This window comes from Meleagris gallopavo, chromosome 2 (assembly GCF_905368555.1).
Source record: "Meleagris gallopavo chromosome 2, MGAL_WU_HG_1.1, whole genome shotgun sequence".
NCBI lineage: Eukaryota > Metazoa > Chordata > Aves > Galliformes > Phasianidae > Meleagris > Meleagris gallopavo.
In genome coordinates this window covers 82,477,844-82,492,728 of record NC_139405.1, presented here as the reverse complement: position 1 = coordinate 82,492,728, position 14,885 = coordinate 82,477,844, and the positions used below count along the sequence as shown (strand labels likewise).

The window sequence follows — 14,885 nt, the reverse complement described above, 5'->3', positions numbered from 1 at the left end:
GCATGTGAAGAGCAGGGGAAAAAAAAACAGAATTGGAGAACATAATAAAAACAACTATGAAGCTTTTTGGGGGAAAAAAGGCTATTAGATCAAAGAAAAAGAGAAAAATGAAAAATGCTAAAAGAGTTGGCAGCAATTGCCTTGTACTATAAGAAAGAACATGAAAGTCTGTCTTCAAAATTCTTCTGTGGAAAAAGTTGGGGAACGTGCATTTCAGAGACATTGATTGGCAGATATTGGGAATGTTGTAAAAAAATCACATTAGATTGTTGAAAATCCTAATTGCTGAAAAATCAGATTGTAAAAGAAAAGAATACAACCTCTTCTAGCCCTGTTTTTAAATGGAAGTTACTCTTCTGAACATTCTTTTTCACTGAGAATATAAGGAAGAATTCTCTCCTTGTCTTAAAGACCTGTGTGGCTAAAACATTTTCCTCTGTATTGAAAGAAACCACTGACATTTTATTCAGCACAGGTAATTGAAATTATAAGTCAAAATAAGTCAACAGTTTTCATGGATTGATGTTTCTATTTACTAATAATTTTGAACATTTAAATTATAGGTTTTAGTAATGTACAGCAGTCTTTTTCACTAATAATGGTAAGGAAACGCACTGTGAACACATCCATTCTCAGAAGGTCGTGCTCTCAGTCTCTCATAACAAATGACGTAAGGTTCTTGAAAAATAAGAAATTAAAATTGCATTACATTTTGAAAGCATTTTTCTTAGACTTTACAAAAATTACAAAAATGTTAATAATTTTCTTTTTTGGGGGGTGGGGGAATATAGACTATCTTGGTGTTTATTACCTTTTTAACAGTGAATGAGATATAAATTACTTATATCAGTTTATTTTTCCAGTATTTAGCACCTTGATGCAGCTGGGTTCATGAGGCAGATTTCACATCTTCACTGCAAAGGGGAACAGTTTTATTCTTTGAAATTGAAATTCCAGCCGTAACAGACTATTATGATGCATTTGCATTTACTTTACGTTGTTTTCAAAAGCACAAAAAGAGCACTGGAAATTAAGTAAAATATGTATGGTTCTGATGTGAATGTTTCTGAATGTGAGATCCAAGTTAATTGTTTGAATGCATATATTTGAATTTTCTTATATGTAGGTGTGATCATGCATTCAAATAAACATGCAATTCTTTGAATATGTAATCACTGAGAAAATAGCACAGCTGCATTTACTTCAGTGTGAAGCTCCTGATCTTTTGCAGATATGTAAAGCTTTACATCGTGGTGTATCAAATATTTAGAATTTGAATCTGTAAGCGCTCTGTGTTTGGAAATCTGATGGTTTTCAGTGAAAGCTCTGATGCAGTGTGATAAAGTCTGCAAGATGAATAGCTCACCAGAAAATACAGTTTTCATATGCTTTAAAATATGCATTTAAATTGTTTGCAAAATATTCCAGAGAATATAGAGTGGTTAAACTATATATAATGAATTTTCTTTAACAGGAATGTTGTCTGTATGATCTAGTCTTAATAGCAATTCCTAAATGACTTAAGTGAGAATATATAGAAACGTGGTTTTAATCAACTTCCATGTTATTGGTATTTGACCATTCACTGTTTTAAGTATTCATCTGTCAGATGTTATATAGATAGGCAAGTCCTGTTCATTTAAATCTTCACATATGGTTAGAGAATATTTGGCAAGGATTAACAAATTTATTTTACATAATGTTCATAATAGATTTCAGAATATGTAAAATTTGCATTTAAACTTTTGAAACATTAGCAATTGGTAATAGAAATCAGTTTTCAACTGTCTACAACATCATACCAACTAAGCCATTTAATTATCTTCTCTATATCTCTATCTCTACGTATTGATTGAGCATAAAACAGAACAAGCGTATGCTGTAGCAATTATTAATGCTTTCTTGTCAATCTGTTATACTTATTTTTAATTTGTGTTAGTTCTTCTCTAATGTTTTTTCTAGCTGTTGGCTGTCTCTTGAAGGAGGGCTACTTTACGCTTTCGTTGGACCTGCAGCTGCTGTTGTCTTGGTAAACATTAATATCATTTCCAGTATATTCATATGAAATGGTGGAATATGCTCTTTAAATTATAAAGGCTTAGCCATTCCAAACAATTGAATTTTGCTGTGAATATTGAGCTCAGCTTAACACCTCCTGTATTTTGAATGCATGATTCACTTAATTGTATCACATTGTTATACCAGTTTTAACTTCGTGTTTACACAGTAAGCTGTGAAAGAATTATGTACTGATTGGTGGCACAGTAAACTTGTTACAGGCATCACTTAGTTATTATCAGTAGCATCTACATAATTGTCACTGCCTTGTGAAGTTCAGTGACAGTCTTGATAGAGTGCTGCTTGGCAGTATAATGCTGTGCCAGCAAAAGCAGCAGGAGGAGTGGAACTAGCCAGCGAGTTCTCCATGGCTACTGCTTTTCAAGGCAAAGAAAAAGTCATCATAACTGGGAAATGTTACTGATTTGTGTATTAATATTCCACATCTCTGGAAATGTATTTAGCTGTAGGATTCACTTTGTCTAATTGTAGACATCTGCAATGTAGATTTCTGCATCTATGCTGATTATTCCAGATGTATATCACTGTCAGTGGAGAAAAATATGGATTTTTAAGGCTCAAAAGAAGTATTTCAAGAATTGAATTTAGAGTAAGAAGAATTGCACCCTATGTGTGTCACTGGCTATCGGTTGTCTGCTCTGCAATCTGTATAAATTTTATACAATAATTTGTTTCACATTTTTCTGGAAAGGAGATTATAGATTTTGTATCTAATTCTTCTTCTCCTTGCACCAATTTCATACTAGGATAGCTCCATCAATCTCAGTTATGTCTGATTTTCACTTTCAAAAAGGAATCAGCCTTAGTAGTCATCAACGATAAAGCCATTTAGCCACAAAGATTATCCTGAAATGGATGTTTACTACTTCCGTAGTTTGTCTCATCGTTGTCTGGAGTCAAGCCAGGATCCTTTTGTACAACTCACAGTCCCACACCATGATTGAGGAGCCAAGGATGTTTACAAAAAGCCAGGCATAATTTTCTCATGGAACTGTATGTTCTCTTTGTAATTGGCAAGCTTTGTTCAGAGATGTTTGAAGTTCACAGTCACAGTTTGCCCTGCCATTAGCTCATGGCTGTGCAAGGAGCTGTTCTATGCAGCCACTTAAGCCTAAGTGTACGAAGCAAAATAATTATATAGCATCAGCTGGAAAATGTAAATGCCAAAAATAAAGGGATAATAAGAATAACTGAAAAAAGTTGGTAGGACAGACTGGCAACAATTAGGGATTTTGGCAGAGGTCTTGGAAAATCTGTATGAAAGGAAGAAAAAGGATCACACTTCTATAATCAGACAAACAAAGATCATTTTTTTTAATACATTGAATACTTGATACTACCTTTTCATGGGGCTTTGCAGGATAGCTTCATTGAATTCTGATCAATATTACAAATGGATAATAACAGTCACTAAGTTGTCCATTAAGTGTCATTAGTACGTTCATCAAGTGCCAAAGTCTGACTGCCAAAGCATTTGGAAATTTTTTTAGGTTAAATCCTCAAGTGATGTATGTGGGCACAATACTATGTACTTAAATGGAGATAAAGAGATTTACCTAAGGCATTCATATACCCCCACACACCCCATTCCTGCTCCCCCCCAAAAAAGGATCAGACTACAAGGCTCATGATTGGCATTTTAGTGAATGACAGAGACAGTGATGTGCAGGAGTGTATGGAAAACCACAGGCTGGTTCTACATAATTGAGGACATCCATGTGGACATTAAGAGCTTGAAAAGAAAGTTGGCTACTGTCATTTGTGTGCACTAACCAGGTCTGCCCTGGTCAATTCAAATGCAATGCTGTGTGGTTTTCCTGGAATAGAAAATATAATTGCAATTATGTTTGGGAAGTATTAAAGCTGTATTAGTTGAGTTTCTGGCCAGCAGACATGTATATAACTTGGTACCAGACATAATTTAAGATTCAAAAATAAGCCTCTTGCAGCAGGCCTATGTATGACCCTCCTGAGAATATGCACTTCTGGTGTATTTGGGGATGGTCACATCTTTCCTGATGACATACTCAGAAGTGTAACAAGGGGCACATTGCAGGCTTGAAAGAGCCATTTACTGATGTAACAGGGTAAATTATTTTCTTTCAGAAAATGATCTACTGTTTTGTTGGTTTTTGTTTTTGTTTTTGTTTCTGTTTGACAGGTCAACATGGTGATTGGCATTTTGGTATTTAATAAACTTGTTTCCAGAGATGGGATCCTAGATAAAAAGCTCAAACACAGAGCGGGGTAAGAAACAATCGTGGGGTTATTTTAATAGAAGTGGGGTTGTTCTTTAAAGCATATTCAAATTGTAGCAATGACTTCCAATTACAGATATTCCCCAAAAATGCATTTGATTGTTCTTTGAACATTTATACCGTTGTAGTAGCGTGTCTAACAGATTCTATTCATCTCAAAAGCTGTAGTTGCATTATTTTGAAGGAATGCAACTAAATAAACTAAACATAATAAAACACAAGTACAGCAGTATTAAGGATGAAGATTAAACAAATCTGAGGAGATTTCACAAGACTGTCATACACTGAAACTTGTTGCAGTTCGGAAAATAGTTTCATGAATAATGTTTACTGAAGGAACTGATTATTTTTCTGTCTGGCTGCCAACTTTAATTATTGTGGTGGGAAATGTTACTCATTTGTGTAAACTGGTATAAAATACACATTACAGCAACATAGTTCTTACTGAGGTTAGTGCTATTCTGCCAGTCTTGAATCTGTGAAGAATTTACCTACTTTCTGACATCCATGTCAATACCTATACTATAAATTAATGCATCAGAATTTGAAAATTGGAAAAAAAAATAAAAAGAATAAGTAAATGCAAATCCTGGGTTAATGACTATTTATTTGCATTTACATTCAAAGTATCTCAGTTATGACGAGAAAAAATGTAGTGGTATCAAAAACCAGTGAATGACAATGAAGCTTTCATTCTATGCTGTTTCATTACAACGTATTAACTTCTTAACCTTACTTTTGTCTACATTGCTGCATCGATATCTCTAACTTTGTAATAATTTTAATGAAAACTAAAGCATTATAACAGCAGCACTAACTTATTATTCAACAAATCACATTCATAGCTGATCTAATTCCAATGACTTCAGGAGCTGGATCAGCTGTAAGTTTTGCATTGTACATTTTCTAAGGATGCCTAAGCTTAAATTTAACTGAATTATTTTTTTCAGCTACTCAACTGTAGGCTATATAAATCTATTTGCCTATAATCTACTTCCTGATGAAACAAGTAACTTGTTTTCTAACAGTGAGAAACAGTGAATAGGTATTTTATTTTAAAGTAAATGAATAGAGAACTAGAAATTGTTGTCAGAAGCAAGCTTTTCTGAGTATATATGAGGATGCTCTAATCAAGAAACAATCAGGGATCTCCTAGAAAGAATCCAGCAGAGAGCAACAAAGATGATGAGGGGCCTGGAACAATTTTTGTAAGAGGAAAAGCTGAGAGACCTGGGGCTGTTCAGCCTAAAGAAGACTGACAGTGGATCGATCTTAAGAAATATCTAAAGTGTGGGAGGCAACTGCACAAGGTCAGACTCTTTTCAGTAGTGTGTAGTGATAGGACTAGGAGAAATAACCTTCCAGTTTGTACTGGAACACTGGATTTTCCACACAGATATGTGGGAGAACTTTTTGGTGAAGGTAACAGAGCACTGGAACAGGCTGTCCAGGGAATTTGTGGAGTCTTTCTCTGGAGATATTCAAGACCAATCTGGATGCCTACCTTTGTGACTTCCTGTAGAGAACCTGCTTTAGCAGGGGGGTTGCATTCGATTCAATCGTAGTGGTCCCTTCCAATACCTGTAATTCTGTGATTCTGTGAATGGTGGTTTGGTAACTACTAGCTGGCGGGTGAAGTCTTGAGTCATTCTTTGGGACACAGGAGCTTCTGCAACACATGGCTTCTGGTAGAAAGGGCTTTGCATCTCATTTTTTTCAAATATCTTTTGTTCAGGAGAGCAGCTTTTTTCTTTATGGCACATATTGGACCCAACACTTTTCAAATGTTCAGCTGTGGAAATCATTTATGTAGGATTTGAAGCAGTGAATCAGGTAGAATATACTGACTCATTTTCTCATTTTAATAAACACAGGGTGAATAAACAAGTGAAAGAAGAATACAATATGTTGTCTTGATGGATCTCAGTCATTCTTCTGTCATATAGCGTATGTGTAAAACCAGACAGAAAGATTGGATTAACATATATATCAAGCTCTATTATTATTTACAAGGTCCAGAACAGATCTATAAAAAAAATCTATCATTTCTAAAGAGGTGGTAGTCTAATAACAGTGAAGTATTGTGTAACAAAAACAGAGAGTGCTTTCCAAAACTTAGCTTAAACTTACCCATGGCATGTTTCTTGCTCGTTCATCAACACAGATTTTTAATTGGTGTAAATCTGTAGAGACAGAGTTCTTTTCAATCCCCACAGTCAACTTACACATGGTCATGGCTCTGCACGTTTGTTTTTATGGAAAATCTTAATTTGGTTTCTCAAAATTGAAGCTAATGAAGATCAGTGTTTGAAGTCATGTGAATCTTGAGTTTGGCTATAAAAAGGCATTCATTTAGTTGAAATAATTTGGAAAGAACCTGAAGTCTTACCTTTTTTTTCATCATGATCACATTTTCCAGCTCAGAATATCTTTCCTGTCATGTCTTAGCTATGGCTATTCCTGGTTTTGACAGCAGACAAAGAAGGAATAGCAAGAGTATTTATTTAGTCAACTCAGGAAGTTGTGTATGTGTTGTATTTTGAAGAAATATTAAATTCCATGATTTTGCCCTTTAACTCTTCTGACAGGTGCTGAGGTACAATTATCTGTACAAACACTTTGAGCTTAATGCTTGTGTACTGTGTTTTATTAATATACAAAACAGCTCACCCTTTTTTCAGTACCAACCGATATTTATTTCATCAGATCCATACATTTCAAGCCCTGTATTCAGACCATCATTCAGCATGAATAAAATAACTCCAGATTTTAGTGGGCCATTCAAATCTAACTAAACAGTCTGCCAATGTTGGTTTGATGCTTGAATACATATTGTGGATTTCTTTCTCTATTAATGGTCTGTAATGGTGTGTACTTCATACTCTCTTATTTGTGTCTTATAGTCTTTCTCAAGTACAACAGTTGTAACAGGTCTGAATAGAGGGATTTCACTTTGTATATCAATCCTAGCACGTGCTTATGTTTACTTCATTGTACTGAGCAGTTTTGATCACAAGATATTTGGGGCCTTTTTTAGATTAAATGGAAGAAACAGAGTCTGCATGAAGTGAAGCCCCATAGCATTAATATTTAAAGCTAATAATAATAGTGTGGCATACAGTTCTGCAACAACATAGAGCATTCATTCTGAATAAGTCTACTTATTTTTCTGCATGACATCATATTTAAAAGCTAAATTTCAGTAACAACGTTTTTTGGTGACAATTCAATATTTTGTTCTTTTTGTGGGTGTTCTGTTTGTTTGCAGTCAGATGAGTGAGCCTCATAGCGGTTTGACGCTCAAATGTGCCAAGTGTGGAGTAGTTTCAACAACAGCTTTGTCAGCCACCACCGCCAGTAATGCCATGTTAGTCCTGATCATTTACATCTTCTTGTTACAAATTTTATACAGTGCATGTGAGACAATAGTTTGATGATGACAACTATGTTTGCTAACACTGTATAGAGTGCTGAGCACATTTAAATACTTTTTAACAACAAGAAAAAAAATTGCAACTGTGTTTATTAACCGAATACAGGATGTTTTTTAGAACATAAAGTACCAACACTGTTACATACTTGTCTGTGATTTTCAAGTTAACTAGATACAGTGACATCCTTAAATATGTTTTATTTTAAAAGTGAGCATTCATTTTTTCTATTTTCTATTTTAATAATTTTACAGTGCTGCTTTTCTCTTTTTTTCACAGGGCATCCCTTTGGAGCTCCTGCGTGGTGTTGCCTCTTCTGGCCTTGACTTGGATGTCTGCAGTTCTGGCTATGACAGACAAACGATCAATATTATTTCAGATACTTTTTGCAGTATTTGATTCATTACAAGGCTTTGTTATTGTCATGGTCCATTGTATTCTCCGAAGGGAGGTGAGGAATGGCTTCCCAGTTTTCTAATGGACTGTGTTCCTGTTAATCTCTAACTGTTCTTTAATGTTATGTTAAGCTTCCTCAGCAGAAATATATTTCATGGAAAGATTAAAATGTTTTATGATGACATGGAGAGGAACAAGTGAAAGAGAGTGGGAAGGATCAATTAATTCCAAATACAGACTGTCATGTTCAGTGCAAATCTGTACCCACTCGATTAAAAGTGGCTTTCAGTCAATCCCAAATTCAGTTTATTTCCAAGTGTTAAGCTTTTCCACTATCATGAATATAGGGAAATGCTAACAGAAATGTCCTTTTCTTGAAGAACAAAAGCTATAGATTTTTACAATCTCTAACACGAATTCAAATGCAAAATTATTTCTGCACATATCGTCCCTGAAAGAGGAGATATGGAGATGACAGGTTGGTGTAGAGAGCTATCCTTTCATCTTCTACACGTTCTGGTGATAATGTATTCAAATGCAGTCAGAGAGAGATAACATTTAGGGAAGAGCAAGGAGAAATTAGTATCTCTGCACTGCCCTTTGCAGCTAAAATCTAACATCAGAGTAACTGCATAAATTCTCTTTAACCTGACTGGTGACAACTTCATTAACAATCTAAACTACTAACCAGCCCAACACTTTTACTGAAAGAAGTTTTCCAGATCTGTGGAATTAGGAGAATCTGTCAAAAATCTGTTGAATGGAGCTGCACTGGAGAGAGGTAGCCCTGTTCCATCAGCATATCTTTTTACAGAGCTCATGTCCACATAGACACTATTTTCTACAGCATTTTTCCATTCCTATGTAGAGAATATGATGCTCTAAAAGCCCCTACTTTTGATATGATTGCCCCTTATCAAAAAAGAAGATGGAGTTTTCTTTTCAATCATGACAAGTTTGATAGAAGTGAAGATATAGAGACAATTTCTCCACATTTAAAAATAGATTAGCTGAAATCAAAATGTTGATAGTAGTGGAAGACAAAGAAACCTACACTGTACTGGTTGAACTCTATTTCGTATAACACATTTCATCTTCTCTAGTCCTCTAGGTTTAAAGTGTAGGCAAAATATCTAAGTAACTAATTAAAATCAAATTTTCTTATGTGAAAAGAAAATAATTAAACAGTTCTTCAAGAAGAGGAAAGAAGATTTACTACACTTTTTTTACAAAGATGTGTATGGTCTGCACTTGTTTGGACCACTTTGCAACAGCAAAGACACATTTGTTAGTTTCAAGAAGTTCCTACACAGAAGGAGACATAACTAATTTGTGTTTCATTCTGACTCTAGCAACCCTTGCTTTCTAGTCTAGTTCTAGAGATCCTTTGTTGAGTCCTTGTGGAAGCCGAGATAGGACATCATGCACAGTGTGCAATGAAGTCTTTGCACTTCACAAGGTATCTCCCCAGATGAAAGAGTAGTCTATTACCTTCTGTTGTCTGCAAAAGATTTTTGCTCTGCCAGTGCATGTCAGAGAATCTCTGCCAACATATTTGTCATTCTTGATGACAGCTACAAAGCTATCTCAGTTATAGCCTATAGGATTGATCTAATATTTATAGCGTACCAGCACAGGCAAAACAGTAATTCTGACTGTCAGGAAGAAAATGTGAAGCAGAATAAATCACCATAAAATTCAAACAAAGAAGAAGACAGCCCTGTTTTACTGTGCCCTTATTGTTGTTGCAATACAAGAAGACAAAGACTTTTAAAGCTATATAGATAAAACCCTCTTATTTCCCTTTAGTCATACAATATAAACATAAATGATAGAAACATTTTTTACTTTCAGTAGTATACTATATCAATGATCTTATGTGACAAGGGCTGCACTGAGGAGCCAGAGGGTTGACTAAGACATACAACTAGAAGAGAACTGCATGATGTGCTGTGTCTACTTCTGCCCTACATCAATTCAAGATCTTTTGGAAAGACATTAAATCTTTCTATACTTCATTTCTGTAACTTCTAAGATAAACGTTATACTTACTAAGCACAAGGTCTCTTGTAAATCAATTGCAAAGTAGGAAAGAAAAATGCAAATTAAGACTCAGGTATTATTGCTTTAAATCTCCTTCATAGTCCAGAGAGCCTGGTATTTATATATTTTTTTTTCTCTTCTTGCTGTTTGAATATCTAATTGAGCACTGGAAGAGGATGAGGTATATGTCACAGAAAAAGATTGACAGGAAAGAGGAGTGCTGAAGCTTCTTTTCCATCAAAGCAAACTATTTTGTCTGACCTGCTTGAACATGAGAATGTCTAAGGCTAATTTCAATCATACTGTATAATTCCTGTTCCTTCTGGTGATGGGAATAACCCACATATGTTTTCTCCTTTAACTGTGCCTTGCTGACTGCAGCGCGTTTAGATTAAATGCATCATTGGCATCTAAAGCCTGTATTTCCGTATTGCAGAAAAAAAAAAGAAAAGCACATGAGTAGAAAGAGAGTAAGTTATGAAAGCTTAGGGTTACTGTTGCTAAGGAAACTACTTCCATGGTATCTGCACGTTCATCACACTTGTCTTTCCTGCTCTGCCTCGCTTTAAGAAAATATTGTAACTTGATGTTAGAAGGCATGGGGGAAACAAGATTATGCTTCAAAGAAAGAAGTGAAGACAGCACAATCTTAACCAATTCTAGCAACAAATTTGAGCAAGACATTCAGAACAAGCCAGTATTTAGGCAGCTCAACTTTCTATTTCTGACTTATGTGAGGCCACGTGGAAGTTGCAACGTATGTCAATATGGTGAATGCAGTGATATTTTATATTCTGGTGACATGTTCAAATCATATGCAGCTTGCCCTTCAGAAATACTGTAAGAAACATGCACATGTAAGAGAATCCTAGTGTTGGGATTCACTACTAGGAAGTAGGGAAAGTAGGGCAGGAGATTTTTGTGAACTCTAGAGCTACCTGAACCAGGGAAGCTACATGAACACAGGTCCCAACACCAGTCCCAAAAACAAAGAGGATCACTGCATAAGCTGAGAGGTCACATAGTATGTTCTGAAGGAGTCAATTATCATGAGATTTGAGATAAGATTCAGCATGCTTTAGAAGATAAGATTTTTGGGTTTTTGTCCAACCACTGTGCCAGTGCTTATCCAAGAGCATGGATTCTGGAGTGTGACTTGAGTTGATATAGCGAGAGAAGATTTGGATTAAATTTGCAACAATTGCAAGATGACAAATTGAATTAATGTCAAACATATGCAAAACCACAGTAAGGGTAGTGCCTAAAATCAGAATCCGAGTCACAATACGGGCCAGACACACACTATATTACCACATGTGGGAAGTCTTGGTGTTTTTAAATCAGTCCAAAACAGAACCTTGCTTTTTTCCACCTTTCTACTCTGTATTAGTCTTTCTTCATCTGTACCAGTTACTGTCGAGCACACTTACTCATTTAAGGGTTAAGTACTTTAAAATAATGCTACCTAATAACAAAAATAAATCTTTTTTTCTTTGATTCATTTTTTCCTTTTTATGAAAGCTTATAAACAGTTTGCAGTTGAATACAATGTACTAAAAGGAGATGCCTTTTCATCAACAACAATTATTGAATTATCCTCTTCTGCTATTCAAAAACGTCCGTGAGCGGGATTTGATTTTCTACCATTTAATTATTCTGAATTAGGCATCAAGCAATTCTACAGATAATAAATGAAATGTAGATTTTTCTAGGCATTCCATTCAGAGTATTTTTGTATTCAAAGAATAAGTGATACCAGTTTGTCTTGACTGGAAGTCACCCAAGGAAGTTCCTGTTTTCCAAGTTACATCTTGCCAACTGTTTGCTAACATGGATACTTGTATTTATGGAATCAAAATCCAAGTATTCATATTTAGATTTTATTACTGTCTTGGAATACATCTGAGAATATGTAAAGAAATGGAACAAAATTGGTTTTGCATTCAAAAAAATATTCTCTGTATACTTTCAAACTGTTGATAAAAATATTCCTTTCTGTTCCCAAAGTTGTCTTGCTGTCCGTATTGTGGTATGTGTGAGAATTCAGCAAAATATCTTTGCTTTCAACTGCCAGAAAACAGGAACTGCATTTTTTTTTAAACGTGTCTCTTTGCTGAATTACATATTTCTGACAAAAGTATTGCATAGTAATATTTTCTTAGACATGCACTCTGCTCAAAACAAAAAAGTATTCTCTGTGAAAAGATATTTCCTCAAATGTGCTTGTGCAGAGTACATGTTGTTTCACAGGAATCAGTATAAGTTATTGTTTTCACAGGTTCAAGATGCATTCAGATGTCGACTAAGAAATTGCCAGGATCCAATCAATGCAGATTCTTCAAGTTCTTTTCCTAATGGACATGCTCAAATCATGGTTAGCTTTTATTTTTATCATTGATTACTAAATTAGTATTCTTAGCCAAAAGAAAAGAACTTGCATTACTGTACATGGCAAGTATGCACAGCTGGAATTTTAACACCATTTTTAAGCTTTAGTCTGTTAGGTCGTTACCTCCTTGCTTAAACCTCTTAGCAAGTTTTAAATTATCTGTGTGATCATTCTGCTGAGCACAATGCATTAGTATCCTCCACCGCTTTTCATCATGACATAAGATTTTTACATGTGAGAAGGAAAATAATAATCTAATGACATACGATTTTTTTCTACCACTGGTATAAAGAGCACTGGTGCATCTGGGAATCTTCCCTTCACAAATTCTTGAAAAATGTTCTTCTTAAAACTAATTCAAACAAGGAGTAAGTGCTAGAGATCCCTAAAGGGAAATCTGTCTAGTTACTTGGATTATTAAGATAGTGAATGGATTATTATGACAATTTGGATTTACTTATATTGATAGTTAGTATGTTGCATATCTGCCCTTTCATTTTCAATGACTGCCTTTGATTATAATGGATGGAGATAGGATCATGCCCTAAAACATGCATTCAGTTGCCCTTGAAAAAGTGATGAATTAAGTAAGAATTTTCCCTTTGGACTTTATGAGCAAGAAGGAGGTCAGTTTTGTTATTTTTTTAATTATTATTTAATAAACTTAATGGAAATTTTAAAAAGTAATTGCAAAGTACCCGAAATCTATACCAGGACAAATAGTTTTGTTTAACTGGAAAAGCTGTGTTTAGATTTTCAACTTTTACTGATTGTACTACTTACAATATGATTTTACTCATTGAAATAAATTACGTTTTTTTTCAAGGAATACAAAGTTTACTTTATTGCATTAGTAGCCAGGATGGGCATAATGCTGTATAACAGATAAACACTCCATAATAAATTAATGAAGTTTCAGACAGGGTGGACTAATTGGATTACAGTTATTCACAGTAATTTGTATTGCAGACTGTTTTCTGTTTTTCTGTTTATAACTATGAAAAGCTTCCTTCGAGATGATCCTTCCAAGAGATGTAGTTACTCTTCCATATTTACTTTAAAAAATACACTGTATAATTTTATTAAAGCTATATATTCTACCTCCACCTATTTTATTTTATTTTTTCTGGTCAGGCAAGCATACTTTGAAAACCACCCAGTTATACTTTAGGAAACTTTGTAAAGCTGTGCTGTTGTAAAACAATATACTTCACCTTCTCAGCAACAAGAAACCACTTTTAAGAGACTATGACTCTGTAAGTAGGACATTTTGGAAGCGCTAGTTGGCAAAAAGGTATTGTGGCTTTGTTTTCAATTAATAACTGTTGTTCACTGTTTCTTGTTACAGACTGATTTTGAAAAGGACGTGGACATTGCTTGTCGGTCAGGTAAGAATATTGGAGGAGTATTTAGCTAACAAAAATGATTATTTTACTAGTTCCTTCTGAAGTAGATATAAAATTCCATGTGTTAACTATTTACGACATAGATTTATAAATCTTAAGAAAAAGAATTGATGCCACTATATGAATATATTACCTATGTATAAGTTAATTAATATATAAACTGTGTATATGAAGGATGCATGGGTAGGTGTTAGTTTTAAAAAGGGTGTTTTGGGGGCTCTAAGTGAGTCCAACAGTAGTTTAAGGAACAGGATGTCAGGAAAATAAAATAGGATTCTACTTTCTTTTGTAGACGTTTCAGTAGTGTGTTTTTCAACTTGTCAACTTTGCCTATCTCTACATATAAAACATAATACATTTTAAGCAATTTCTTTTTTATTATTTTCTTTTTCCAACCTTCCTTAAGTAAAGCACAGTGAAAAACAATCCTCCAAACCCTATAGAAATTTTTAGTTCTTGGAGATTATACCAAAGGAGAGTTTTTCCTAGGGAGGTAAGTTTACCTAGACAACCTTATTTTCAGTGAAGAGAGAAAAAGAGAGAGGGTGACTTCTCTGCAGAGTGAGTCAGGGCAGGAGATGCAGGACTTAGCTGTCCTGTGTCATCCACCTAAAGTCTGTCTTTGCTGTCTGTATGGCAAAGCAAGAGGGTTGATCTCATTAAGGTGGAGTTTGAGTTTCCATTCACCCAGCTTTAAAAAACTGCCAGCTCTGTTTATTTTAATACAATAATTGTTCACTGTATACATTAGATTTAATATACACATGTATTTTGAAGGGACTGGATAATCCACTGTAACATAAATGCATGTCTGTTACTATCTAATGCAGGGAAAAATCCAGCTTTAATCTACATTGCTCCCACTTCTTACCTTTTTCCACCA

General features: G+C 34.7%; 1 protein-coding gene across 5 annotated transcripts in view; it reads left to right on the top strand.

Annotated features, from left to right (window-relative positions):
* Positions 1-14,885, top strand: part of ADGRB3 (adhesion G protein-coupled receptor B3) — a 458,877-nt gene that overhangs the window by 417,177 nt on the left and 26,815 nt on the right. For 4 of the 5 annotated variants that reach the window (XM_085217833.1, XM_085217831.1, XM_085217828.1 and 1 more), the window contains 6 exons: positions 1,963-2,029; positions 4,241-4,326; positions 7,606-7,704; positions 8,048-8,219; positions 12,486-12,581; positions 13,945-13,984. In XM_085217833.1, the coding sequence (XP_085073959.1) occupies positions 1,963-2,029; positions 4,241-4,326; positions 7,606-7,704; positions 8,048-8,219; positions 12,486-12,581; positions 13,945-13,984 (560 nt within the window). The remainder of the gene's footprint in view (positions 1-1,962; positions 2,030-4,240; positions 4,327-7,605; positions 7,705-8,047; positions 8,220-12,485; positions 12,582-13,944; positions 13,985-14,885) is intronic. The other variant, XM_085217832.1, reaches the window with a different exon arrangement.